This window comes from Ascaphus truei, chromosome 16 (genome assembly GCF_040206685.1).
Source record: "Ascaphus truei isolate aAscTru1 chromosome 16, aAscTru1.hap1, whole genome shotgun sequence".
Lineage (NCBI taxonomy): Eukaryota > Metazoa > Chordata > Amphibia > Anura > Ascaphidae > Ascaphus > Ascaphus truei.
Genome location: NC_134498.1, coordinates 24,398,286 through 24,424,917, shown reverse-complemented (window position 1 = coordinate 24,424,917; position 26,632 = coordinate 24,398,286). Strand labels below are relative to the sequence as shown.

The following is a 26,632-nucleotide window of genomic DNA, read 5'->3' as shown; positions in this document are numbered from 1 at the left end:
TCCCGCTGCCTGCGCGGCTCGGGTGTCTCTCCCTCCCTCCCTCCGGTGACCGCGCGGCTCGTGTCTCTCCCCCCTCCCTCCGGTGCCCGCGCGGCTCGTGTGTCTCTCCCCCCTCACTCCGGTGCCCGCGCGGCTCGTGTGTCTCTCCCCCCCATCCCTCCGGTGACCGCGTGGCTCGTGTCTCTCCCCCCTCCCTCTGGTGCTCCAGCTGCCCACGCGGGGCGGGATGTGTGTGTGTGTGTGTGTGTGTGTGTGTGTGTGTGTGGTATGGGAGAGAGAGAGGGGTATGAGAGAAAGAGAGAGGGGTATACAAGAGAGAGGGAGAGAGTGTATGGAAATGAGAGAGTGTGTGTATGGGTATGAGAGAGTGTGTGTATGGGTATGAGAGAGTGTGTATGTGTGTGTGTGTATGAGAGAGAGAGAACGTGTAGGACACCAGAGGTACCCAGTCACCCCCCACCCAGTCAGTCAGTCATCCCCCCCACCCAGTCAGTCAAAAGTCAGTCACCCCCCCCCCCACCCAGTCAGTCAAAATTCAGTCACCCCCCCCCACCCAGTCAGTCAAAAGTCAGTCACCCCCCCCACCCAGTCAGTCAAAAGTCAGTCATAGTCTGTCATCCCACCCCCTGCCCAGTCATCCCACCCAGTCAGACAGTCAGTAATCCCCACCAAGTCAGACATCCCATCACCCCACCCCCCCAATCACCCCACCCCCACAATCACCCCACCCCCCAATCACCCCACCCCCCAATCAATCACCCCACCCCCCAATCAATCACCCCTCCCAGTCACCCCACACCCCCAATCACCCCACCCAGTCACCCCACACCCCCAATCACCCCACCCAGTCACCCCATCCCCCCACAGTCACCCTCTCTCTGTCTCTCACCCTCCGTCTCTCTCACACTCTCTCCGTCTCTCTCACCTTCTCTCTCCGTCTCTCTCACCCTCTCTCTCCGTCTCTCTCACCCTCTCTCTCTCCGTCTCTCTCACCCTCTCTCTCCGTCTCTCTCACCCTCTCTCTCCGTCTCTCTCACCCTCTCTCTCCGTCTCTCTCACACTCTCTCTCCATCTCTCTCACCTTCTCTTTCCGTCTCTCTGTCTCACAATCTGGATCTGGATATCTTATTTACCCTGTATATCTTAACTGCCCTACACTACACCGAAATAACCTATTCTGCTTTCTTCCAGATCTGACTCAAGCTTCACACGGGAGACATCGGAACCCCCCCTAACCCAGAAGACAGGTAGGGAACACATCCCCTCCAATGTATAACATTGCGGGAATGAGGGTACCTGGACATTGACGGACTGCAGATCAGGTAAGATCCCAGGCGGGATTGCTGCTTTAAATATTGTGAAGTGGGGACGTCCAGACACTGGTTAAGGGGTTCAGGAAACTAGTCATTCACATCTGGCTTTTTTTCTAGATTTGACATTTGTACACAAGGACTAATTGTAATATAATGTAATACAATAAATAAACTTATGTCAAAAACGAATGTTCTTACTAGGAATTTATTAAATTTATTTCATTTATGGTTTTTTTAAATGCGGGGCGGGATTAGAGGCGGGGTTGGGGGCGGGACTAAAGGCGGGGTTGGGGCGGGACTAGGTGGCGAGTAGATTTTTTGGTTCGGCGAGTAGATTTGTGGGTGATTTGTCAAGCACTGTATATATATATATATATATATATATATATATATATATATATATATATATATATATATATATAAAAATATATATTATCAGTGGTTGACAAATCACCAAAAAATCTACTCGCCACACAAAAAAATCTACTCGCCACCTAGTACCAAACGTGTGCTGCTTGGGCCAATATTTACTCGCCCGGGGGTTAAATCCACTCGCCCGGGGCGAGCAAATGTATAGGTTTGTCAAACACTGTATATATATATATATATATATATATATATATACAGCAGAGACTGCGACTTTTCTAACACAAACCAGTGACAATCGCCAAAAAGACCCAGGTACATTCTGAATACATGCCCCAGAATTTCTGCATTGATTAATGGCCCATCAGATTAACAGTGGGGACCCCTGCTGTGTTAATCCTATTGGTCATTAGTCAATGCAGAAATGCCTTAAACTTGCCTTAAACAAGCCCAGCACATACCCAGAATGTAACCGGGCTAGTTTAAGGCAAGCTTTAGAATAGTCGTGGTCTCGTCTATATACACACACACACACACACATATATATGTGGGGGAGCTTGAGAAAGGACCGTAAGATCCGAAACGTTGCTTCTTTTTCTGTGATTACCCACTGATGCCTTTGTTACTTCATTAAATTGTATTTTTTTTAATTTGTGTGTGCTCCAGATTCTTTGATATTGGGTATTTATCTATTTTTTGTTGCTGAATGGTGTTCCTGGCCGCACTGTGAGCACCACGACTGATCAGATAAGTTTTTTTCCTTTAACGTTTTCCTTTTGAGTGCCCTGAACATGACCAGGGAGGTTCCAGGTGGTTCCCCTCTCCCCCCGCCTTGTACTCACATGTAACATACAAATAAAGACAGGATCTGGAGGTAAAATGGCCGCGGCTATTTATTTATACAGAAAACCTAAAAGGGGTAAATGCACTCCCTGCCAGAGTGCTCCTTTGACAGGAGGGGGAGGGAACTGTCAGCCAGCCCTCGAACTGCTGACCTCGTGTCCCCTGCGCGAGCGGGATCTCAAGGTCATGGATAACTGACCTTGCCCACTCATACTCCCCCCAGGCTCAAACGGCCAAGCTCCCAGTCTGGCAAGAACAAGCACCTACCCCTCCAAGAGCCGCCACCGACGGGCCTATTTAACCCCCCTTAAACTAGGCCTGTACCGCCAACCCCGCCAGAACCCTCTCCAAGACCAAAAGCGCTCCCCGCAAATCGTGCTCAAAGCAGCAGTTACTCAACTTGGCATACTTATTAAAGATGCCCTGAGAAGAATCGCATTCTCCGCTGCGCTATCCATAACCCGGTCCCGGACCTGCACCGCCTCTGGAGCTGCAGGCTGCCACCGCCCAGTGATATCTGTGATTTCTCCCCCCGCTTGTTCCTTTGAGCGCTGCGATTTGCGAGCTGCCCGATCCTCTTGCGAAGCTAGCCAACCTGCCAACGTGCTTACCCTGTCTCGCAACCGGCAACTTTCTTTTACTGCAGGCTTCTTACCCACCCTCGGCGACCCCTGGGGAGTGACCCTGGCGGTGGACTGTGCCACGCCTCCTCCCTTGTTTGCTCTATTTCAAACCTTGCCCGACCCCGGGCGTCATCTGGAATGTACACCGCCTGCAATTGTTACGGGGTCTGTAGATGCGTCATTTTCCCGCCTGCGACCGCAGCAGGCGGCCATCCTGGTTACTTTAACCTGCTGATTTGGCATGCTGTGACGCCCTGCCTTGCGTCACAGTAGTCGGAGACTGGCGCCCAGCCCCCATGGGCTGAACTGTGAAACGAACCGCCCGGCGTCACAGTGGCTGGAAACTGCCCCCCCCCACAAGGGGCTACCCTGGAAACCGTGACGCCCTGCCGTACAGCCCTGATGCCAGCCTGCGTGCAACCCCTTTCCATTACCAGATACAACGTATGCCGTACCTTCCATGGCGTGTCCCCATCATGGCCCACAAGGGCTGCCCTACCGCCTGTGCAGCATGTGATGCTGCCGGAATCATCTGGCGGGCAGCAAAAAGAGGACGTGCTGCCCGCCAGCCTGGCTTTAAGTAGGCCTTCTGGGAACTCCTCCCCTGGGCTGGGGAGGGAGGTGTGGGGGTGGTTCAATGAGGGGAAGGCCAGACCCCGCTGGTCATGAAGCCCCCGCCTATGGCTAGGGAGGCCGCTTTCTTATTATTGTTATATATATACTGTATACATACATACATACTGTACATACATACATTTCGTCACGTGAGTCACTTCCTCAGGGAATGTCATCTCTGTGATGAAACGCGTTGAATCATTGATTGACGTCATCATGCATACAGACAATGCGAGAAGGTCTGATTCTTCGCTACTGCTTGTGAGTGTTGGTCCAATAGTCTCTCTCTCTCTCTCTCTCTCTCTCTCTCTCTTTTTTTTTAAATTTTTTTTTTAACATAACATTTTTTTACACAGAGTTCTGCTATGGCGCTTGCTCTTCTTTTTGTCTTATTTTCTTTAGGTATCTATGTGGTTGGTTATACCACTAAGAAGCTGCAGCGTTCTCCTAAAGAATCACCTGTCTTGTTTGAATTTCTTGTTCACTGAACAGTTTTATATAATCATTTTCCTCACTCCACTCTTTCTACACTTACACAATTTGTGTCATATAATTTTTACTTTTACTATACACCAGTTCATCACTATACCACTAATATATTCATTTATCACTACTATTTATGTTTTTGTATATATATATATATATATATATATATATATATATATATATATATATATATACAGTGTTCGACAAACCTATACATTTGCTCGCCCCGGGCGAGTGGATTTAACATCGTGGCGAGCTCCTATTGGCCCAAGCAGCACACGTTTGATACTAGGTGGCGAGTAGATTTTTTTGTGTGGCGAGAATGTTTTTTGGTGATTTGTCGACCACTGTATATACATATATATATATATAATCAAAAAATAAATAGATGATACCGTTCTGTGGCTAATGAAATGCTTTTATTTGTGCGAGCTTTCGAGATACACTGATCTCTTCTTCCGGCGATGTTACAATGAATGAAGCAAGCAAAAGCTATACTATAAACAGTGTCTATTGGAATGTTATCTGTGCTGGTCCTTCCCCCGGTGTGGATGTGTTTTTATGGCTGGAGGTGTCAAAAGGTTCCTGAAAGCAAGTGATGAAAGAGTGTGTATGTGTATCAGTGTGAATTAACATGAATGGAGAGCCCACAGTATATACAGTGCTTTACAAAAGGTGTGTGTGGAGTGGGAGCGCATATACATGGTGTGGGTGGGTGTGGAAATGTGAGAGTTAGTAGCATAACTAAAAGTGTGTGTGGATACTATGTGGTCCCTTTTGGTGTATAGGGATGGAAAAACAAGGAGTATAAGTATGTGTGAGAGACAGCTGTGTGTGCATACATATAGCATAGTATGTACAGACATGGCCTATAGCGCTCATGGGAAGAGAGTTCACTTGTGTCAGTAATGACTCATAAAATTTCGATCTCTCTTTAGGCCACTGCTAAGTGTCCCGAACAGTTGCATACATTTGTATTCATGCAACCGTCTCTCTTTCGGTGTTTTAAGATTACCTTTGAGTATGGCAACCCTCAGATTGTTCATCTTATGGCCAGAGTCAGAGAAATGTTCGCCAACAGGACTGTCTCTTGTTCCGCGTGTGATGCTGTGGCGGTGCAGGTTCATTCTCTTGTTTAGCCCCTGCCCTGTCTCACCTAGGTGGTAGCAGCCCCCTGGGCATTTCATGCACATGATGAGGTACACAACATTGCTGGAGGAACAGTTGAATCTTCTTCTGATTTTGTATTCCCGATTCCTGTGTGGTATTTGTATTGTGTCCGCTGTGTAGAGCATTGCGCAGGTTTTGCATCTTGGGTCCTGGCATGGTTTTGTCCCGCATTCAGTTGTACTGCTGAATACTTTACTCCTCACCATAATATTCTTGAGATTATGGGGTTGTCTGTATGATAATAAGGGTGCTTCAGGGAAGACCTGTTGCAGTCTTGTATCTTCCTGGAGGATGGGTTGTAGTTTCCTGGCGATCTTGCGTAGGGCTCCTAGGTGTGGGTTATATGTGACCACCAAAGGTACCCTGTCGCTTGTCTCCTTCTGTTTGTATTCAAGGAGATCAATTCTTGGTATTCTGGTGGCTTTGTTAATATATATATATTATATACACATACATACATATACCTATATACACACACCCACACACACAGTGTGTGCATATTACCAATTGTAGAGTTTTTTGAGATCTGATTAAAAAACAGAGAAGGGATTGGCTGTCTATTTCTCGCCTCATCTCATGCCATGATGGGTCAGATATGCAAAGTGCTACATTTCAAATTTGATTCAAAGTCATGCTGAGAATTGTTCGAAGCACCATACTTTATAACAAATGTGTGTTTAATCTCAACGTGACATTTTAATCTTTCAATTGACTAATTTAAATGTTGCAAGGTTTAGTTTACCTACTGATAATACAGAATATCACAGTTAGCATAGTATTCAGTGACTGTGATAACTTAGAATATCCCTCCATAACACACCAGAAGGAGCCATAGCCTTCACTACATCTGTAAATTCAGCGTGTGTGTTATTCAGTGGTTTGAAATTTTGAGTGACCATCTTGACTGTTAAAGTACTTAATATTACAAATAAACAGACATTGAACGGTTTTCCTCTCTCTTATATGACTCACACAGATGTAGCAAAACTTACTGTGTTTGCTACCATGACAAAGTGTGAGATACCGTCCAACAAAATTATTTGTGGGGTTAATTTATTGAATTGAAATTCAGTATGTGTTCGGCAGGTGGCACGCTGTATATCTCTGTCCGTGAAGCCAGCAACAGCGCATGTGCTGTCTTCAAGGACACACGCAAAACCGACAACACAAAAACACAACAGCATGGCCGAGGCAACAGCAGAAGTAACAACCAGCGCCACATTCAGAGTGACAGACACCCACCCGCGGGCGACATCAACAAATGGTTCTACGAATTCAGCGTGGGCTTCAACGTTTGCCATCTCTGGCTGGTGAATAGTGTCAGTGCCATTGTCCGGTTACAGCTATGTGAAAGTTGTGCATTAAAATTACTGCCTGTATCTTTCAGTATTCTTGAGGCAGAGTCTGGAGAACCTATTTATTTTTACCAAATGTTTTGCCATATGAATTTATTATTGAGTACTACAGGTATGCGCAGAAAGTTAACTGTCTTACTGCTTCATACACTGGCGACACACTTTATTCGAGCTTGGCTAGTCCCACGAATTCGGGTATACCCGGGTGTATTGAGGTTTGTGACTGTTTTCTGCCCGAGTGCATTGAGGTATTTTCCAAGCAGGGATTGAAGTGTGAGGGTAGAAAATATTATGTGAATATATGTTTATCCATTATTCCGAAAGTTATGCAACTCAGCAATGCAAACAGATATTGTACAGTAAAGATGGTGCCTGTATCCGGGAACACACCCTGAGATTATCCTGTAATGGAGACATCCGGCTGATGAAGAATGTGAAGAATGTACAAACAACTGGCTTATCAGCACGAGCTGACTCACGAGCTGATCACGCACCCATGCATGAAGGAATGTACACCAATGAGAGATGAAAGAGTGTCCCGGATCAAGATATAAGCAGCTTAAGCCCAACCCTTGGCTCGCCCCATTGCTATGCTACATAAACTTTGTGAGCTGAATAATAAAGCAGCAGTTCCTGTGTTACCCCTGGGATAACGCATGTACTGAGATTGAAGCTGAACTTTGTGTCAGAATCTTTCTTAGTGAGCTAGCGCATGCATGAGTGAATTTGGAGCAAGTGACTGAAGAGAGAGACCCTGATATAGTGAGATTCACGACCTCATTATTTGGCACCCAACGTGTGAGGGGGGGAGCGTGACTCCGGCTCACCACGAGAGACTGACCTGTCGCTGATTTTGCTGCAGAGACCGTGACACACCGAACCGAGGACTGATCACCCTCATTGTCAAGGTAAGCTCTTGCATACAATTTGTGTGTTATCTTGCCTATGACAAGTCGGTGGGTTGCTGCCTAGGTAGTATAATCTGTTTAGGTCTTTCACTCACGTTGATGTGATACAACGGTGTGATCTTTAGAGTCGCGCTCTGTTTAGAACTGTTAAAAATATCATACTCTTCAGTTGCTTGTGGTCACCTATAAGTTGCTAAATTGTGCGAATGTTTACATGTCATATATGCTAGTCAGTGCCGCAAGTGGGAGCCCGAAGTGGAGTGGGATTTTTGTCGACTGACTGTAGCTAGTATATGTGGGTGTATTAGTGCATTAGTGTTGGGAATTTAGGTGACCGAGTGGGTAGTAATGGGAGATAGATTGCGGGTTGTCTGATTGATTTTCTAATAAGTAATTGCAAAATCCCTGAATGAGAGTGCAGGCTGTCAGCCCAGTAAAGGGGAACAGGACAGGCACCAAGAAGTGCAGGCTGTCAGCCCAGTAAAGGGGAACAGGACAGGCACCAAGAAGTGCAGGCTGTCAGCCCAGTAAAGGGGAACAGGACAGGCACCAAGAAGTGCAGGCTGTCAGCCCAGTAAAGGGGAACAGGACAGGCACTGATGCTCTGAGGGCGGTAACCTGAAAAAGTGGTTCCCTCGAGACGTAGAGATAGTACTCTGTCTCCGGTACCGGGTGTCTGGGGTCCGGGACCCAGCGTCTGAGGGCGGTAACCTACTAGTGGTTCCCTCGAGACGGTGACACAGGACCGGCCACGATATATTGGTGGGACGAACAGAGAATTCAGAGATGTTGCACTTATTTAAGAAAAAACATGTGTTGCCCACAGGGGCACAGACAGCACTAGATTTAGTCCGCACTCGAGAAGGAAAGAAATATACCAAACATGCTACTCATCTATATAAACTGGCTGGAGTCCCGCCTACGGGAAGATTGCAACCCAGCATATGGTCTAAAATGATAACCGAATCCCGGGGAATGCTGGAAGACAAAGGTCTTTTAGAGGTAGCACAGGCTCATCTCCGGGTAGCAGGAAAATTGTGTGATGAGGGTTATGAAGAAGTACGGGGGGAGGGTGGAGCAGAAAATACTGATCCCCTATATGGATATATGAAGCCTGTTAAAACTGAGGAAACCCCATATCCGCCGCCATACCAAAATGGCGCCCGCCCTAGTCCAAAGGGGTGGGTCTGTCACCATTGTGGTGTGCAAAACCCGGAATGGCGAAGTTTCTGCTATAATTGTGGTGTGCCCCGTCCCGGCCCACCGCCCATCTCATCCGAGAAGTCCGCCCCTTCCGCTCCCGCCCAGACGCTCCCTCCCGCCCCTCTATATCCTATCCTCACCCCTTCCGGTTCCTTTTACCAAGGCCCGGATGCAGGAAAAGGACCTAGTGACACGCAAGGCCCTAAGCCTGCTGGAACGCAAGGCCCGATGGTCAGTGGAACGCATGACGCTATGTCTGCACTACAAGTACTTTTCCCCATGTTTCCCTTCACCTCGCTTCAAGAATTTATTAATACCCCAGAAGCAATCGCTGCGAGTCGGCAAAGGCGACAGGCAATACGACCTGATAGTAGGTCGGAGTCCGAAACATCGGATCTAGCGGAATTTGACCCTTTATATCCATACTCTGATCCGCCACCACCCCCCCACCCACAAACCCCATATCCGCACACCAATCCGCATACATACTCTAATCCACCACCCACCTCTACGCCTAGGGCTCCGCCGCTCATAATCAACCCCACGCCAGTAGTTCCTATCAGACCACCGCAGTCCCTCCCGCTTTCTGACACACTTCCCCGGGCACCGGAACAGTGGTTTCCGGCACTATCCAAACCGTTTGTCACACGACAAGGCAAGCAAGTTATTGTCACTATAGGAATTGGGAACATAACGACAGCGGTGGTAGATGTAATAGTTAACCCTGCTAACTCCCAACTCCAACACGGGGCTGGATTGGCCCGGAGTATCTCTCATGCCGCAGGCCCCTCCATGCAGCGGGATTGCAATCTAATCATTTCACGCACAGGCCAAGTACCCCCGGGACAAATTGCTGTCACTGGCCCCGGCAACTTGCCTATAGCCCTTATAATACATGCCGTAGGTCCCCAGTATGACCCTAATTTTGCCGAAGTATGCGAATCTCAATTAAAGTCCGTCGTCTGGAATACCCTTATTCATTTGTCGGACCAGGCCTGTGCTGAGCGCGGAATCTCCTCTGTTGCTTTCCCCTTGGTGTCCACGGGGTTATTTAGGTACCCACCCGAACCTGCTGTAAATACTATCATATCTACCATATTAGAATTTGTGGCCACCCAACCTACCACACTCTCAGAGATCAGAATAGTCACTGATGATCCCGATAGAATACCAATCCTTAGGTCAGCTTTGCAATCCAAGGGCCCACTTTCAGATATAGTGCCCTCGGCTGTGCCCCCACTTCCCGGTTCCCAGATTTATCATACCCAAGGGATATCAGCTATAAAAACGGAGCCCACGGCAGAAGGCCAAACCAATAATACGACACATAACACATCCAAGCTTGGTCTTCAGTATGTTACGTTCAACCCTACACAAGTTTCCACTCTGGTGTCTGGTCTACCTGACCCGGAGAAACAACCTATGCCGTTCTACAGACGAATGTGCCAGATACAGAAAACCTACGGATGCACCTGGCAGGATCTACAATCTCTCACGGAGATTAGATGCACAGACAGTTTCCTGCCACTGATGGCCCCGGCATTTGACCAAAGTCAGTCACAACCTACTGATACATACTCCTCGGGACTCACTTATTGTCAACAACTCAAACTCTGGGCCCAGGAAGCACTCACAGAGTTACAGGGCTCACTCCAAGAAATTACACAACAAACGGATGAATCTGTGGAACAGTACGGCTCCAGGATTAAAATACTGTTCGAAGATCTTGGCTTCGCCACTCAAGCCAAGGCTCACCGTATGATCCTGACTAAGGCTTTTATAGATGGACTCAATGAACAGCTGAAAGACAAGATTATGTCAATACGCCCAGATTGTATTGGTGGAACATTGCAAGACGCTATATTAGTAGCTAAAGGGTTTGCCCGATCACAAGCGAAGGAACTAAAAGACAAAGGGAAAAAGAAAGCACTCGCTCTGATGATGCAAGAAAATGAATGCACGGATGCAGTTTTATGTCCATCTCTTACTGCCCCGCCTCCCGCACCTGCATCCTTCTCTCCACCGCCTGCCCCTTTCCCGCCCCCCAGTAATAATCCATACCCGCCGCCCCCTCCTTTCCCTCCTTACCCACAGCCGTACCCCTACCTTGCCCCTGCCCCGGCCTACGCACCTTATCCCCCCTTCTATGCACAATCCACACCCCAACAAGGATACTACCCAAATAATGGACCTCGGCAAGACAGGAGACAAAATGAAGGAGGCCGCAGCCAAGGCAGACCAACTTGCTGGAACTGTGGAATAGTTGGACATATCAGGAGAGACTGCAGGAAGCCCAGACCAGACCAACTACCAGAGGGACCTCCGCCCCGGTCCTGAAAGGGGGGACAACCTGGGACCGCCATGGCAGCAGTGGGGCAAACTGCTGTTTGTGGGAAAGTCACTCTCACAGTAGCAGAGGTCCCTATGGATTTCCTGGTGGACTCAGGGGCGTCCACGTCTGTTATATCCAAAAAATTGCTTCCCCCCACTGTAGAACTTTCCGATGATTGGATGACATCAATGGGGGTAGAGGGAAAACCGCAAAACAGCCGCCTTACTGTTCCTGTACCTCTCGGACCGTTCTCAGAAGTCGCTGCTAGATTTCTGGTCTCGAACACCTGTCCCCTAAATTTACTGGGATCCGATATTTTACAAAGATTAAGGGCCAATATCTCCTACGATGAGTACGGTATGCAACTAACTCTACACCGTCCCGATGGTGAAGACACACCGGCGGATATCTGTGTTCTCAAAGCTCTACCATTGATGTTCCTACAAGAACAATCAAACCCTGACACTGGCTTCCCGAGCCATATTGAAGATCACGTTCCTTCAAGTTTATGGTCTGTGGGACCTGAGGATGTGGGGCTTCTTCCCGTTCCCCCAGTGGTTGTACAGATGAAATCTGGAGTTCCTTACCCAAGAATCCCGCAATACCCTCTCAAAGCTGCACAGGAAGCCAGTTTGAAGATACAAATTCATGCATATTTGGAGAAAGGGGTGCTCAGGTATTGCACTTCACCTTGCAATACTCCTCTGTTTCCTGTCAAGAAGAAAAGTGTCAAAGGCCAACCTGATAAATATCGATTGGTACAAGATCTGCGTGCTGTCAATGCAGCAACCATATTGGAAACCCCTGTTGTCCCCAATCCGAATACTCTCCTCAGCGGAGTCCCTCCCGAGGCCAGTCTCTTCACAGTTATAGACCTGGCCAATGCTTTTTTCAGTGTTCCCCTTCATGTGGACTCCCAATTTTTATTTTCTTTTACTTTCCAAGGAGCTCAACTGACATGGACAAGAATACCCCAAGGGGCCCAGAATAGCCCTAACCAGTTTTCCCAAGCTTTGAAACTCTCTCTTACACCATGGGTGTTAGCTCACCCTGAAGCTACGCTACTCCAGTATGTTGATGACCTTCTACTATGTGGCCCGATTGACGGCCAACAGATGGAATTACTCTCTATCTCTCTGCTGCAACATCTGTCCTCTATCCAATGCAAAGTCTCCAAATCGAAACTCCAATGGTGTCTCCCTAAAGTTGTTTTTCTGGGACATTGTATATCACAAGGAATCCGACATCTGACAGATGAAAGAAAACAAGCTATTGTATCTGTCTCCTATCCATCCACGATCAGCCAACTACAGTCATTTCTTGGACTTATCACATACTGTAGACAATGGATACCTGACGCCTCCAGGCTTATGCAACCGTTGTATGATGCGCTGAAAACTGGCCCCAAGGAAGACGATGTGGCCGACCCAGTTGCCTATCAATTATATCAACGCTGTTTCAATCTTCTGAAGGAAGCCATTTCAAGTGCACCAGCACTGGGCCTTCCAGATTATACCAAGCCATTCAATCTATATGTGTCCGAGCAGGAAGGCCATGCTTCTGGAGTTCTTACACAATCCCATCAGGAAAAACAGCGCCCTGTCGGTTACTACTCCTGCAGGCTGGATCCGGTCGCACGTACTTCTCCGAGTTGTCTCAAAGCCGCCCATTCCGCCCAAGTACTGCTGGATAAAGTGGCGGACATCACTCTCGGACATGATGTTATTATACAAGCTCCACATGACTTGGCTGCTGTTCTCTCGCTGACATTACCTCGACATCTCTCGCATCAACGCCATTTGAGACTTCAGTGCTCATTGCTTCTTCCGTCTTACGTTTCTTTTCAACGATGTACCACTATCAACCCGGCAACTCTTCTGCCTCATATCCCAAAGGGGGGAGAGGAACCACTGGAAGAACCGAACCCCCCCCCCTCAACGATGTCCCCCCATGACTGTTTACTCACTTTACAGCAAGACACGTCAGAACCACAGAATATGTCTACTACTGCGATTCCAGGCGCTGACCTAGAACTCTGGACAGATGGCTCAAGGTATGCCGATGATAGCGGCAGATTTCATACCGGTTTCGCCGTCACCACGGAGAAAGAGATTCTCTACGCTGAAGCATTGCCACCAAGCAGGTCAGCCCAAGAAGCGGAATTGATTGCGTTACAAACAGCATTGGAGATGGCAGAAGGAAAAAGGGTGAATATAAGAACAGACTCACGATATGCTTTTGGCATTGCCCATGATTTTGGTACCATCTGGAGAAATAGAGGATTCATAACCTCCTCAGGAACACCGGTGAAGCATGCCACCCTTATCCAAGGACTTATGCATGCTATGGGGCTACCTATCCAGGTAGCGGTTCTCAAGGTCAAGGCACATGGAAAAGTGGACAACACGGAAACAAGAGGAAATCAATTAGCTGACCAAGCCGCCAAACAAGCTGCCTTGGGATCTGTGTCAGAGAGATGGCTAGCCATGGAAGACATGGAAGTAGCAATGGTAAGCACGCGGGCACAAGAAAAGAAACAACGGGAGGAAACAGAGGCACAAATCAAGGCTGAAGAGTTTCCCGAAATTAATACAGCACGACCTCCAGTTGTTAAACTACAACAGGAACAGGCAAAAGTATTATCAGAGGAAAAGAAGCAGTGGAGGAAAGATGGGGCGACCGTGGAAAAGAAAACTGGTCTGTGGAAAAAGGATAATGTATACTGTCTTCCAAGAAGAATGTATCCAGCTGTAGCAACATGGGCACATGGGGCCACACACCGAGGAAAGAATCAAGCCCTAGCATATGTGAGAAAATTCTACCATGCTCCTGGAATCAGTACCACATTGGCCGCATACAACCGAGCCTGTCAGGTTTGTCAGACCTGTAATCCCAGCAGCACACAGACCGTACCCACCCAGCATTTAGCCAAGCCCGACTACCCATGGCAGAGAATCCAAGTGGACCATATTCACATGCCCCCGGCCGGGGGATACGAGTATGTATTGGTAGTAGTGGATTTGTTTTCAGGATGGCCCGAAGCTTACCCAGTCAAGAACATGACGGCAAGGGTGACAGCGAAGAAAATGCTTATCGAAATAGCATGCAGGTTTGGTATACCTGAAGTGATCGAAAGTGACCAAGGACCGGCGTTCACAGCCTCTATTTTTGGGGAACTATGGTTTATGTTGGGATCTCATCAAGGACTCCACACTCCCTATCACCCACAAAGTTCGGGAAAGGTGGAAAGGATGAACGGCACACTGAAGACCAAACTACTTAAGATGAGTCAAGATCACCCCCTCCCTTGGCCAGATCTATTGCCTATAGCGTTATATCATGTCAGACACACGCCCCAGGCCAAGCATGGGCTTACCCCATATGAAGTCCTATTTGGGTCCCCTCCCCGGATACCAGAGATAGATAGTCAGGAATTACAAAAGGGTCAAGATAAAGTAGTACAATTTGTAATTTCACTTGCTCAAGAATTGTCTAACTCTCGTTCTGTAGTGTCTGCTTCTCTTCCAGAGTCCACAGGAGACACGGTACACCCCTTTCTACCTGGGGATAGCGTGTACCTAAAGAAACACGTGAGACCCGATTGTTTGGAGCCCAGATTTGAAGGTCCATATCGAGTTCTGCTGATCACACCTACAGCAGTGAAGCTTGAAGGGAAGGGACCGTGGATACACGCCTCTCACTGCAAGAAGTCTTCCGTTGAAGCTCCATAATGTATATCCTTTTTATCATTACACTAATGATCACTGTTGAAGCTGCCCCAATCACTTTCTGGGTAAACACCTCCCTGCCCCTACAAACCTTTACAACTGATTTCTGTAATATTGCAGATTGCGGTAGTATTCTGCCCAATTACTCTGTCTGGTCCCTTAACGATATTAATTACCATTACGATCCATCATATAATTCGAGATCCCCTGAAAATAAGCAGGCCCAGATATATCTGTGTGTCACCAGTACAGGGAACGAATGGTGCTCCTCCTGGTCAAATGTAGGATGGAACACAGGAAACGATTGGGCGTACAGGCCAAAGGGGGGACTGGATAGAAAAGACAAGAACGGGAAATCTCTCCTTACCCGTTTAACTCTCGCTAAGGGATCTTGGGATCCTACCAGATGCAAAAATAATGCACGACAAGATTGTCTGCCCTTTTATTTACAATTGGAAAATCCTTCAGAAGGAGATATGGGAAAATATGTGCTTGGTATGTACGGGGGTGCTCTCACCAGAAAGATGGGACAACTGGAGTTGAAAAATACTAACAGTAGACCCGTGTCACCAACCTCCCGACCTAGTAATAAAGAAAAATTAGATGCCCGAATTCAAGAGGTATTACCTATTCCGGGCTTGACATGGGAAGATGTATTCCGAATAGAAACACAGACAGATGTTAGGAAGAATCTGTGGCTAGAATGGGTAAAATATACGGTTAAAAGTTCTGGCCAGAATGTCAGCTGTATAGCCTGTGCAGCCGCTAATGCTCATTTAACTACGGTTCCCCTGTTACTCTCCGACAATGAAACAGAATGCCTGATTACTCTATTAAGAGGTAAGAACTCTACTGACTGTCCAGAGTTAAGACCACTGGTATCCCTGAAAACCAGCGTTAAACCCCCTAGGGAAGTTATAGTACATAACGGAAATTATACATGCTTTATAGCAAATAACGATACGGGGACAAACCTAGGAAGATTTAACCCAGGGTTTTGCGTTTCTAACTCGTCTATACCTTCTGCCGACCTCCAGGATCACACTGGCCATATGCTTGATATATATTGGTTATGCGGAAATGGTAAACTCCGAAATATTCTACCTCCAGTGTGGCAAGGACAGTGTGCATTAGTTAAGGTAGTTATGCCTTTCAGAATACTCCCATGGGAACCAGAAGAGCAGTGCCTATTCAGGAAGTCTCTCTCTCTGTCGAGATCAAAAAGAAGTATAGCAACAGCCCTGCAAAGTGATAATCTGGTATATAGAGATGCCATAGGGGTCCCAAGGGGGGTCCCTGACGAATTTAAGGCCCAAGACCAAATTCTTGCTGGATTCGCATCAATGGTTCCCCAAGTACAAATTAATAAAAATGTTGATTGGATCAATTATCTGTATTACAACCAACAGAGATTTATCAATTATAGTAGGGACGCTTTCCAAGGTATAATTGAGGAACTAGGACCAAATACCCGAATGACTCTTCAGAATCGAATGGCCTTGGATATGCTTTTAGCAGAGAAAGGGGGGGTATGTTCAATGTTTGGAGAAGAATGTTGCACGTTTATCCCAGAAAACTCTGTGATAGATGGAAAGACGGTCAAAGCATTAAACCAGTTCAGGGATCTAGCGGCAGAGGTTAAGAGAAATTCAGGGGTGGATACCAGCTGGGCCAACTGGCTGGCAGATTGGACTGGAGGCTGGAAGTCAATTCTCACGACTATTGGATTGATTTTGTTATGTTTATTTGTCTTTGCTATCCTTGTGCTTTGCTGTGTCATCCCTCTTTATCGGAAACTAATGTATAAAGTGGTCGGAGCAGAAACAATGATGAATACAGGAAGTGAACTGGAATCATTTTTGCAAACTAAAGCTAAGTCGGATATGCCTATCCGAAGGCCCCCGAAATATATTATGCGTAATTCTCTATTGTGAGGTTCAAGGTATCTGGGGAAAGAGACTCCTACGATGTTGACAGTCTTGATGGAAGGTATGAACATCTGTTAGGGATGTATTGTGCCAGTAGTCAAGTGAAGAAGTCCTTTACCCATTCCCCACATCGTAGGACAGCTTGTATCCCCTAGGGAGTGAACGAATAAACATAAATTCAAGGGGGGATTGTGAGGGTAGAAAATATTATGTGAATATATGTTTATCCATTATTCCGAAAGTTATGCAACTCAGCAATGCAAACAGATATTGTACAGTAAAGATGGTGCCTGTATCCGGGAACACACCCTGAGATTATCCTGTAATGGAGACATCCGGCTGATGAAGAATGTGAAGAATGTACAAACAACTGGCTTATCAGCACGAGCTGACTCACGAGCTGATCACGCACCCATGCATGAAGGAATGTACACCAATGAGAGATGAAAGAGTGTCCCGGATCAAGATATAAGCAGCTTAAGCCCAACCCTTGGCTCGCCCCATTGCTATGCTACATAAACTTTGTGAGCTGAATAATAAAGCAGCAGTTCCTGTGTTACCCCTGGGATAACGCATGTACTGAGATTGAAGCTGAACTTTGTGTCAGAATCTTTCTTAGTGAGCTAGCGCATGCATGAGTGAATTTGGAGCAAGTGACTGAAGAGAGAGACCCTGATATAGTGAGATTCACGACCTCATTAGAAGCATTTTATTCCCGCTGGCTGCAATAATGCACAGTATATATATATATATATACTGCATAACAATTCATGAATTTATGCCATCTGGTAGACACGCGAAGCATTGCAGCCTATTAAATCCTAATCATTATCATTTAACAGATCAGCCGCCCATCAGCCAGGCATGAACCCAGGCTGGGAAGGCAAACACAACGGGGCTTGTCAGAGGTGAGGAGTGGCGCATTCCAGGTATCTGCCAGGTACATACCGGGTATTTGCTCGAATAAAGTGTGTCGGTGCAGTACAATAGAATGTCCAAAATTCTGAAGTGTGTATTAAATGACTTTTTTTCCTTTAAAACTGTAGCCAGAATTTCATATTTTACTCCACCAGGGGGAGGAGGCAATGGGGAAGACCCCATTCACCACCCACGTGAAGCCTGCCTCTGACCCTTCCTCCAGCTCTGACATCAGAAAGGACTGGAAAGTGCTAGATCCTGGTCGTACTTCCTTTTGGATACTTTGAAGGACAATACTGCCATCTTGGCATCCTTGACTTTATCAAACCTTGGCTACACTTGAGTTATTGTCACCCACGAGCACTAAACACTGGGGGAAGAGCAACACACATTGGTATTACAGTACGTTCTGAAATAGTGTACAGTATATTGTATACAAAATATTTAATATTTTTGTAATAAACTTTATTTTGAGAAACCAGTCTATTAAGTGTTTACTTTAGTATTATAGTAGTCACCCCCACATTTGGTGGAATAAAAGAGAATGAGTGTGCTGTGTGGAAAGCAAGGATACATGTGGAGGAAACTGTATATGCACACTGCTGGAGTATTTCATCATTAGTTGTCCAACCCTCCTTCCACCTAATGGGTATGACACGTCCTCTGCCTGTGTAATAATCTTTTAACAAAAGTTTGAGGATCGGACTTAGGTCACACCTCCGTGAAGTGTCTCGTGAGGCTCCCGGTGACGCATCTCGCACTGAATAAATCGTGCGCAGGTGCAATCCAGGGGTTGTCAGCCGTAGGATACAAACACAAGTTAGCACTAACAGCAGAACAGCTGATTCCTCTAGGACAACTGCAGTGCTATCTCCACCCCGTGACAATCAAGTAGTCTGATCGTGATTATCGTTTTCAGCTGGGCTCCTTGTCTTGGATTGGCTCTACAATCAAGAGTCAATCATCTGTTGCAGCTGTATACCTCTCAACCCATTGGTTCGACTGCCTTTATATGCTCAGCGATCGCAGCTCCATATCGGCTGAGCATAGTAGTCTCTACCTAGTGAGGAAGTGCTGTACACAAACGTCTGCTTGCCGTACACTGCCTTGTGCTCTTATCTTGCATTCAAGTTACCTTGACCACGGATCCCTGCCCTACTTCCTGGACCTCTGCAATCCTCGACCTTGGCTTGGATATCTACCACTATACTTTCTACTACCCTCGACCATGTGACCTCAACTACCCTCCAGTCTCCTACCCTCAAGCGTGGTGCATATATCTTCTACCTTACTTCTCCTAACCCTGACTGGCGAACCTGCACAGCAGACGTGGCCTCTCGCTTCAAGTCGATGTTTACAAATCCCCACCTTGGCCTCTGGGTCCCGTCCTGTTTGTGGCGAGCCCCAGTTACATAAAGGTTTCAATACATGCCAGCAATACACTGAAAACCTGCATTGTACAGAGCCCCTATCACTCGATCATTGCCTGTGGATTAGGAGATTAGAAACACATCTGAATGACATTTAGGGCCTCATGCAGTAAGCCCCGATACAAAATGTTCGGCACGAATTGCGAAAAGGCTTTTTTTGGGCGATTTGCCCTCGCAGTATTCAGTAAGGGCTGAATCCTTCCGATCCCTGCCGAAGCACTGCGAAAGCAAAGCTGCCGATGAGCTGTGGTGATATAGCCTGGCTCCCGATAAGGCTCCCGATAAGCCTTTGGTGCCGATAGATGTTTGCAGCTGAGAGAGACAAGCCGCTCTCTCAGCGCAAACATCGGCACCAAAAAAAGTATTTAAAAACAACTTTTACTCATAGTGTACATGTGCAGGGGGTCTTCGGAGCTGAACCGCGTTGGTTTGAGGTCCGGGGAAACCCTGCCCCCCGAGATACAGGCCCCTTTATGAGGTGCCGGTATCCCTCGGCATTTAAAGGTCCCGATCACGTGACCGCGACCTGTAAACAAACCAGAGGGATACCGGCACCCCATAAAGGGGCCTGTATCTCGGGGGGCAGGGGGTCCCCGGACCTCAAACCAACGCGGTTCTGCTCCGGAGACCCTCTGCACATGTACAGTATAAATAAAACACACACACATCAATAAAGACTCGTTCCTTACCTTGGCGGCTATGTGCAACGGTAATGAAGCAGCATGAATGTCTTTTTAATTATACTGTACAGTGAGCAGGGGGTCCCCTGAGCTGAACCGCATTGCTTTGTGGAGCAGGGACCCCCTGCTTCCCGAGTTACAGGCCCCGGTATGTGTCATCGGGTGGCAGCGTCGCCGCCATGTTTATAGCGTCCCCGCAATAAACATGGCGTCCACACTGTAACCGATGGCCCAAACCGGGGCCTGTAATTCGGGAGGCAGGGGGTCTCTGAGCCACAAATAAATGCGCTTCAGCTCAGGGGGCCTCCTGCTTCCGCACAATATTATTAAAATACATTAATGCTGCTTCATTACCATAGCGGATAGCCGCTAAGGCAATGAAGGGGTTAACGCATAGTAGCATGTTTATTGGGGACAAATGCCCCCAATAAACATAGCAGCAATACACAACATACAGTATAGTAATGGGCAGAATGACTATTATCCACAAATGGATAATAGTGCAGTTGTCCATTTAAAATACATACACAACAATAAAGACTTTAAATACATATAGCACTCACCCATGTCCCACTGCCACGATGAAGGCCATCCTCATCTTCATCCTGCCCATGCCCCATCCGCTTCTGCAAAACAAACACAAGAATTACAACATCCAAATTAATGTCCCCTAACCCCTTCATCACCATAGCGGTTATTAACCGCTACAGTTATTAAGGGGTTAAGCCACCATCACCCACATACCCTCCCCCACAAAGCCCCCCAACCACCTTCACCCAATACCCACAGGGGAGTCCTACCAAATACCCTTGGGCCTAATACCCCCTCCCCCAGCACAAACAGTACAATAATGAGCCAAATAACTATTATCCACATAGGTATAATACATTATTTGGCCATTATTAAACACATTCAATACCGTTAAAATGTAAAGAAAATTGTACTAACCTCATCAATAAGAAGTCTCCGTCGCCAGCATCATCCTTGGGGTCCGTTGCCAACATTATAAATAGCCACAACATTTGAATATCATTAACATAACACTGAACCCCTTAATCACCTTATCGGGTACTAACCTGAAAGGTAATTAAGGGGTGAAGCCATCCTGCAATGCCTACAACAGTTATGCATAACATCCTCAGTGAAATAAATACCCATTGCCTAACCAAATTCCATTTAATCATTCAATCTGTAGGCTCACATGCCTCATAAAACATTGCATTTACAGTGTATACATGTAGCATAACATGTAAACTGCATGTACACGCTGCAAATCAATGTTAACAATACAATAATCCCACTCAAATCGCCATACATCACAAGAAGTATATTATTTAATCCAATAAACTCACCATCAATGAATTAACACACATCAATTACATCCCTAAACAATTAAAATACCATCCATACCAATTACACAATGAACTAAAGCTATCCTAACAGAGAACCACTTCAAAACATAGAAAAAAGTACACCAACAATTACAATATACTAAAGCAAGGCTTTCCATAACCTACTGTACGGCCTAGAAGCCCAAAACTTACATCTCTCTAATAATAAAATACATTTAGCACACATCAATGCATAGCCACAATGATTAACAATACAGAATAAGAAGCTTTAACAACACTATCATTTCTTACCCTGTATATATATCTGTACACATACATACAGACATACATACAGTGGGAAGAAATGATATGCATTATAAAAAATGAAAACATGACAAAGCAACAAAAAAAACAGTTACATTAAGAACATTTCTTTATTTAACTTACCATTACTTGCCCCCACCGACTCCCGTTGATCAGCTTACTCACGAACCAATCCACGACACCATCCACGACACAATCCAGGAACAAATCCACGAACCAAACCAGGAACCAATCCAAGAACAAGTGCAGGAACCAATCCAGGAACCAAGCCACGAAGAAATTCACGAAACAATCGACGACACGATCCAGGAACAGGAACCCATAAAAGAAAAAAACATAACAAATTAAACATTAAAATAATAAAACATGACAATCAAGGGTTGTACTAGTTTTATTCTTCGTGAATCTGTATTAAAATACCTTGTTCCGGGGTCTTCTTGACGTCCGGTGCCACGCCCTGGTCTTCAATCTTCAGGAGGAGGTCCTTCCTCCTCGGCGTCTGGCTTCAAAATGAGACGACATAGGCTTTTATAGGCCTATGACGTCACATTTGTTGTCATATAGTTCCCACGGCCCTGATTGGGCCGTGAAAACCATGTGTTTTGGCCGATGTGAAAAAATTTGATGACGTCACTTAAAGGCAATGCCAGCACAGCCAATCAGAATGGCTTTGCTGCAATTGCCTTTAAGAAAACGTCATGAAATGACACATGGCCGGACTCACATGGTAAGCCAGCCAATCAGAGCGTGGGAACTCCATCCCTACTCTGATTGGTTCAAGTACCATGTGAGTCCGGCCATGTGTCATTTCATGACGTTTTCTTAAAGGCAATTGCAGCAAAGCCATTCTGATTGGCTGTGCTGGCATTGCCTTTAAGTGACGTCATCAAATTTTTTCACATCGGCCAAAACACATGGTTTTCACGGCCCAATCAGGGCCGTGGGAACCATATGACGACAAATGTGACGTCATAGGCCTATAAAAGCCTATGTCATCTCATTTTGAAGCCAGACGCCGAGGAGGAAGGACCTCCTCCTGAAGATTGAAGACCAGGGCGTGGCACCGGACGTCAAGAAGACCCCGGAACAAGGTATTTTAATACAGATTCACTAAGAATAAAACTAGTACAACCCTTGATTGTCATGTTGTATTATTTTAATGTTTAATTTGTAATGTTTTTTTCTTTCATGGTTTCCTGTTCCTGGATTGTGTCGTGGATGGTGTCGTGGATGGTGTCGTGGATTGGTTCGTGAGTAAGCTGATCAACGGGAGTCGGTGGGGGCAAGTAATGGTAAGTTTAAGAAAGAAATGTATTGAATGTAACTGTGTTTTTTGTTGCTTTTTCATGTGTTCATTTTTTTAAATGCATATCATTTGTTGCCACTGTATGTATGTATGTATGTATGTCTACATATATATATACAGGGTAAGAAATGATACTGTTGTTAAAGCTTGATATTCTGTATTGTTAATCATTGTGGCTATGCATTGATGTGTGCTAAATGTATTTTATTATTAGAGAGATGTAAGTTTTGGGCTTCTAGGCCGTACAGTAGGTTATGGAAAGCCTTGCTTTAGTATATTGTAATTGTTGGTGTACTTTTTTCTATGTTTTGAAGTGGTTCTCTGTTAGGATAGCTTTAGTTCATTGTGTAATTGGTATGGATGGTATTTTAATTGTTTAGGGATGTAATTGATGTGTGTTAATTCATTGATGGTGAGTTTATTGGATTAAATAATATACTTCTTGTGATGTATGGCGATTTGAGTGGGATTATTGTATTGTTAACATTGATTTGCAGCGTGTACATGCAGTTTACATGTTATGCTACATGTATACACTGTAAATGCAATGTTTTATGAGGCATGTGAGCCTACAGATTGAATGATTAAATGGAATTTGGTTAGGCAATGGGTATTTATTTCACTGAGGATGTTATGCATAACTGTTGTAGGCATTGCAGGATGGCTTCACCCCTTAATTACCTTTCAGGTTAGTACCCGATAAGGTGATTAAGGGGTTCAGTGTTATGTTAATGATATTCAAATGTTGTGGCTATTTATAATGTTGGCAACGGACCCCAAGGATGATGCTGGCGACGGAGACTTCTTATTGATGAGGTTAGTACAATTTTCTTTACATTTTAACGGTATTGAATGTGTTTAATAATGGCCAAATAATGTATTATACCTATGTGGATAATAGTTATTTGGCTCATTATTGTACTGTATGTGCTGGGGGAGGGGGTATAGGCCCCAAGGGTATTTGGTAGTACTCCCCTGTGGATAGTGGGTGAGGGTGGTTGGGCCTCAGGGTTGGGGGGGTTAGTGGGAGAGGGTATGTGGGTGATGGTGGGTTAACCCCTTAATGACTGTAGCGGTTAATAACCGTTATGGTGATTAAGGGGTTAGGGGACATTACATAGAATGTTTTAATTATTGTGTCTGTTTTGCAGAAACGGATGGGGCATGGGCAGGATGAAGATGAGGATGGCCTTCATCGTGGCAGCCGCACATGGGTGAGTGCTACATGTATTTAATGTCTTTATTGTTGTGTATGTATTGTAAATGGACAACTGCACTATTATCCTTTTGTGGATAATAGTCATTGTACCCATTACTATACAGTATGTTAGGGGGGTATAGGTGTTGTTGGGTTTATATATATATATATATATATATATATATATATATATATATATATATATATATATATATATATATATTTCTTTAATTATTTATTTATGTAGTTATTGTGGGGCTGGGGTGTGTAATTATTTTAATATTGTGGCTAGTGGGGGTGGGTGAAAGGGGTATTAGCCCCAACGGTGGTAGTTTAGGGCTTGCGGGTGGGTAGCGGGAGGCCTTAACCCCTTCAGGACCGTAGCGGTATTAACTGCTACGGTCGTGAAGGGGTTAAGTGCCCCCGCAACCCCCCCGCAAGTCCTAAACTCACACCCAGGGCCAAATACCCCCCTCACCCAACCCCGCTACCCACAATAACGCTGCCACGGTGGGTTAACCCCTTCATTGCCTTAGCGGTTAGCCGCTAAGGTAATGAAGTGGCTTTTAAATGCCTTTTTCCTGCCTCGCATGCATGCCGGGGGGCTCCGGTGCGGGTATCAGCTCCGGAGACCCCCTGCATCAATCACAGGCAGGAAAAAGGGCTGATTTTTTCTAAGTGTCGCCCTTGCCGATGCTTCTCCTTCAGCTAGTTGCCAACTTTAGTTGGCGGGCTGGATTGGCCATAAAATCTCCAATCTGGCCTGCCGATCAGCACCGAAAAGCTGATCGGGGCTTACTGAATTCAGGCGGGAAAAAAAAGTCCCGATATGTGGCTTATCGGCAGCCGGGTGGCGAAAAAATTTTTTTCGGCAGAAAAGTTGCCGATAATTCCCACTTATCGGGGCTTACTGAATCAGGAGGGCAAAAAACGGCTATAAAATGCCGAAAAAGCCTTATCGGGGCTTACTGCATGAGGCCCTTAGAGTAGTTGCCCACTTGTCGATGCCAATCATTTCTTACCAAAGTGCAAATGTGAATAAACCATTCACACTCCATCAGTAGTGAAAACTGGTCAGCTGTTTCCTAAATTGGCAACATTAAAATTGTTTTGATATACAGCTTTTGGAACATAGCATTGTATGAAGTGTTTACTTTTTTGTGTTCAATTTGTTTCATGAAGCAAAGAAGTATTACAAAATAATGTATTAAACAGTAAACAAAAGAACAATATAACAATAAAACAACAATAAATTGTGGGAGACAGTGCAGATGGAACCAGCTTTATGTAAGACACTACTTCTTTAAGGTCATTCAACACCTTCCTCACTTTGTTTAGACTGTACTTGATTAAATACTGTGAGAGCAACAATTTTACGCCCCACTGCTAGACATTTCTAGGATGGCAGAAAGATGTATAGGTGTCTCCACAGAGTCCACCAGTACTCCACGCCACACCCCCAAATTCCAGCGCTGGCAGTTTCAACGGGAGTGTGGGACGTGATGGACTGGGTATGGGTGCTATTTTCTCTATGAGAGTAAAATAATTTCCCTCTACAAAACAGCTACTTACCTTGCTCCTCAGTTCCAGGCACCTCCACATATGCTTGCCACTGCTGTATTTAAACTTCCAGTTTGGCACTAGTAGCCAATATTTGGTCTGCAAGAGGCTTGAGACACCAAACATTATTACACCTTTCTCACATGGGGTGTTAATTTGTGGAGATTAGTGAGTCAGAGCTCAGCCTCAGCATTTAAGGCAAATTGGTTATATGCTGTAATCTGCTATCATCAGTATTATTACCTGACGCCTCTACCTCCGAGGTATAATTGCAATATTATAGGTAGAGGCTAAGGTGGGCAAATTCTGTCTTTATCATGTACTGTATTTCACCTTTCCCCAGCATACTGTACCTCAAAAGTTATTGACCTTATTCCCTACCATTCTCTCCCCCCCTTTTTGTGTTGCCTCCCCCTGCACCAATCCTACTTATTCCAGTATAAGCTATAATAGTTGATTAGAAAAAATGCAGCAATTAGTATAAAAATGAAATTTTTTATGTGCACTACAAATATTTAAACATGCTACAAAGTAACTCTGATGCGTTTCGTCCTAGTAATAGGACTTTATCTAAGAGTAACAGGAATAGCCACATGTGATTCTTATAAGGTGGTACTCAGTATCTGATTGGTTTAGAAAATACTTGCTGTGTCAACGAAGACTCACCTGATGCATAATAGAACCAAATAAATAACTTGGAATTAGAAACCACTCCTTCTAACACAGATAATGAGTTATAAGAATAAACCAATAAAGAAAAATCACTACTGGCTAAAGATGAAATACAACACATTATGTGCAAGACATAAAATACATATATTTAAAAACAAAGCTATTGGTAACATAAATAGCAACTTGAATGGATATCCATAATAACTAAAACTAGGAAACCAGTAAATATCTGGCAATGTAAAAAGCAACAGAAATGGAAAAATGAATAATAAACACTGATAAATAGATATAACATAAAAAAACTAAAAACCAAACTTTATAATTAAATACAAAAAATAAAATA

At 45.4% G+C, this 26,632-nt stretch overlaps 1 protein-coding gene across 1 annotated transcript; it reads left to right on the top strand.

Annotated features, from left to right (window-relative positions):
• The first annotated feature begins 11,243 nt into the window (after window positions 1-11,243).
• Window positions 11,244-14,951, top strand: LOC142467316 (protein NYNRIN-like). Its single transcript, XM_075572840.1, has one exon. The coding sequence runs from the start codon at window positions 11,244-11,246 to the stop codon at window positions 14,943-14,945; it is 3,702 nt and encodes a 1,233-aa protein (XP_075428955.1). The 3' UTR covers window positions 14,946-14,951.
• The last annotated feature ends 11,681 nt before the right edge of the window (window positions 14,952-26,632 follow it).

What these genes read in the sequence shown, in the direction of transcription:
- LOC142467316 (XM_075572840.1), top strand. Translation starts at nt 11,244, where the DNA reads ATGGCAGCAGTGGGGCAAACTGCTGTTTGTGGGAAAGTCACTCTCACA.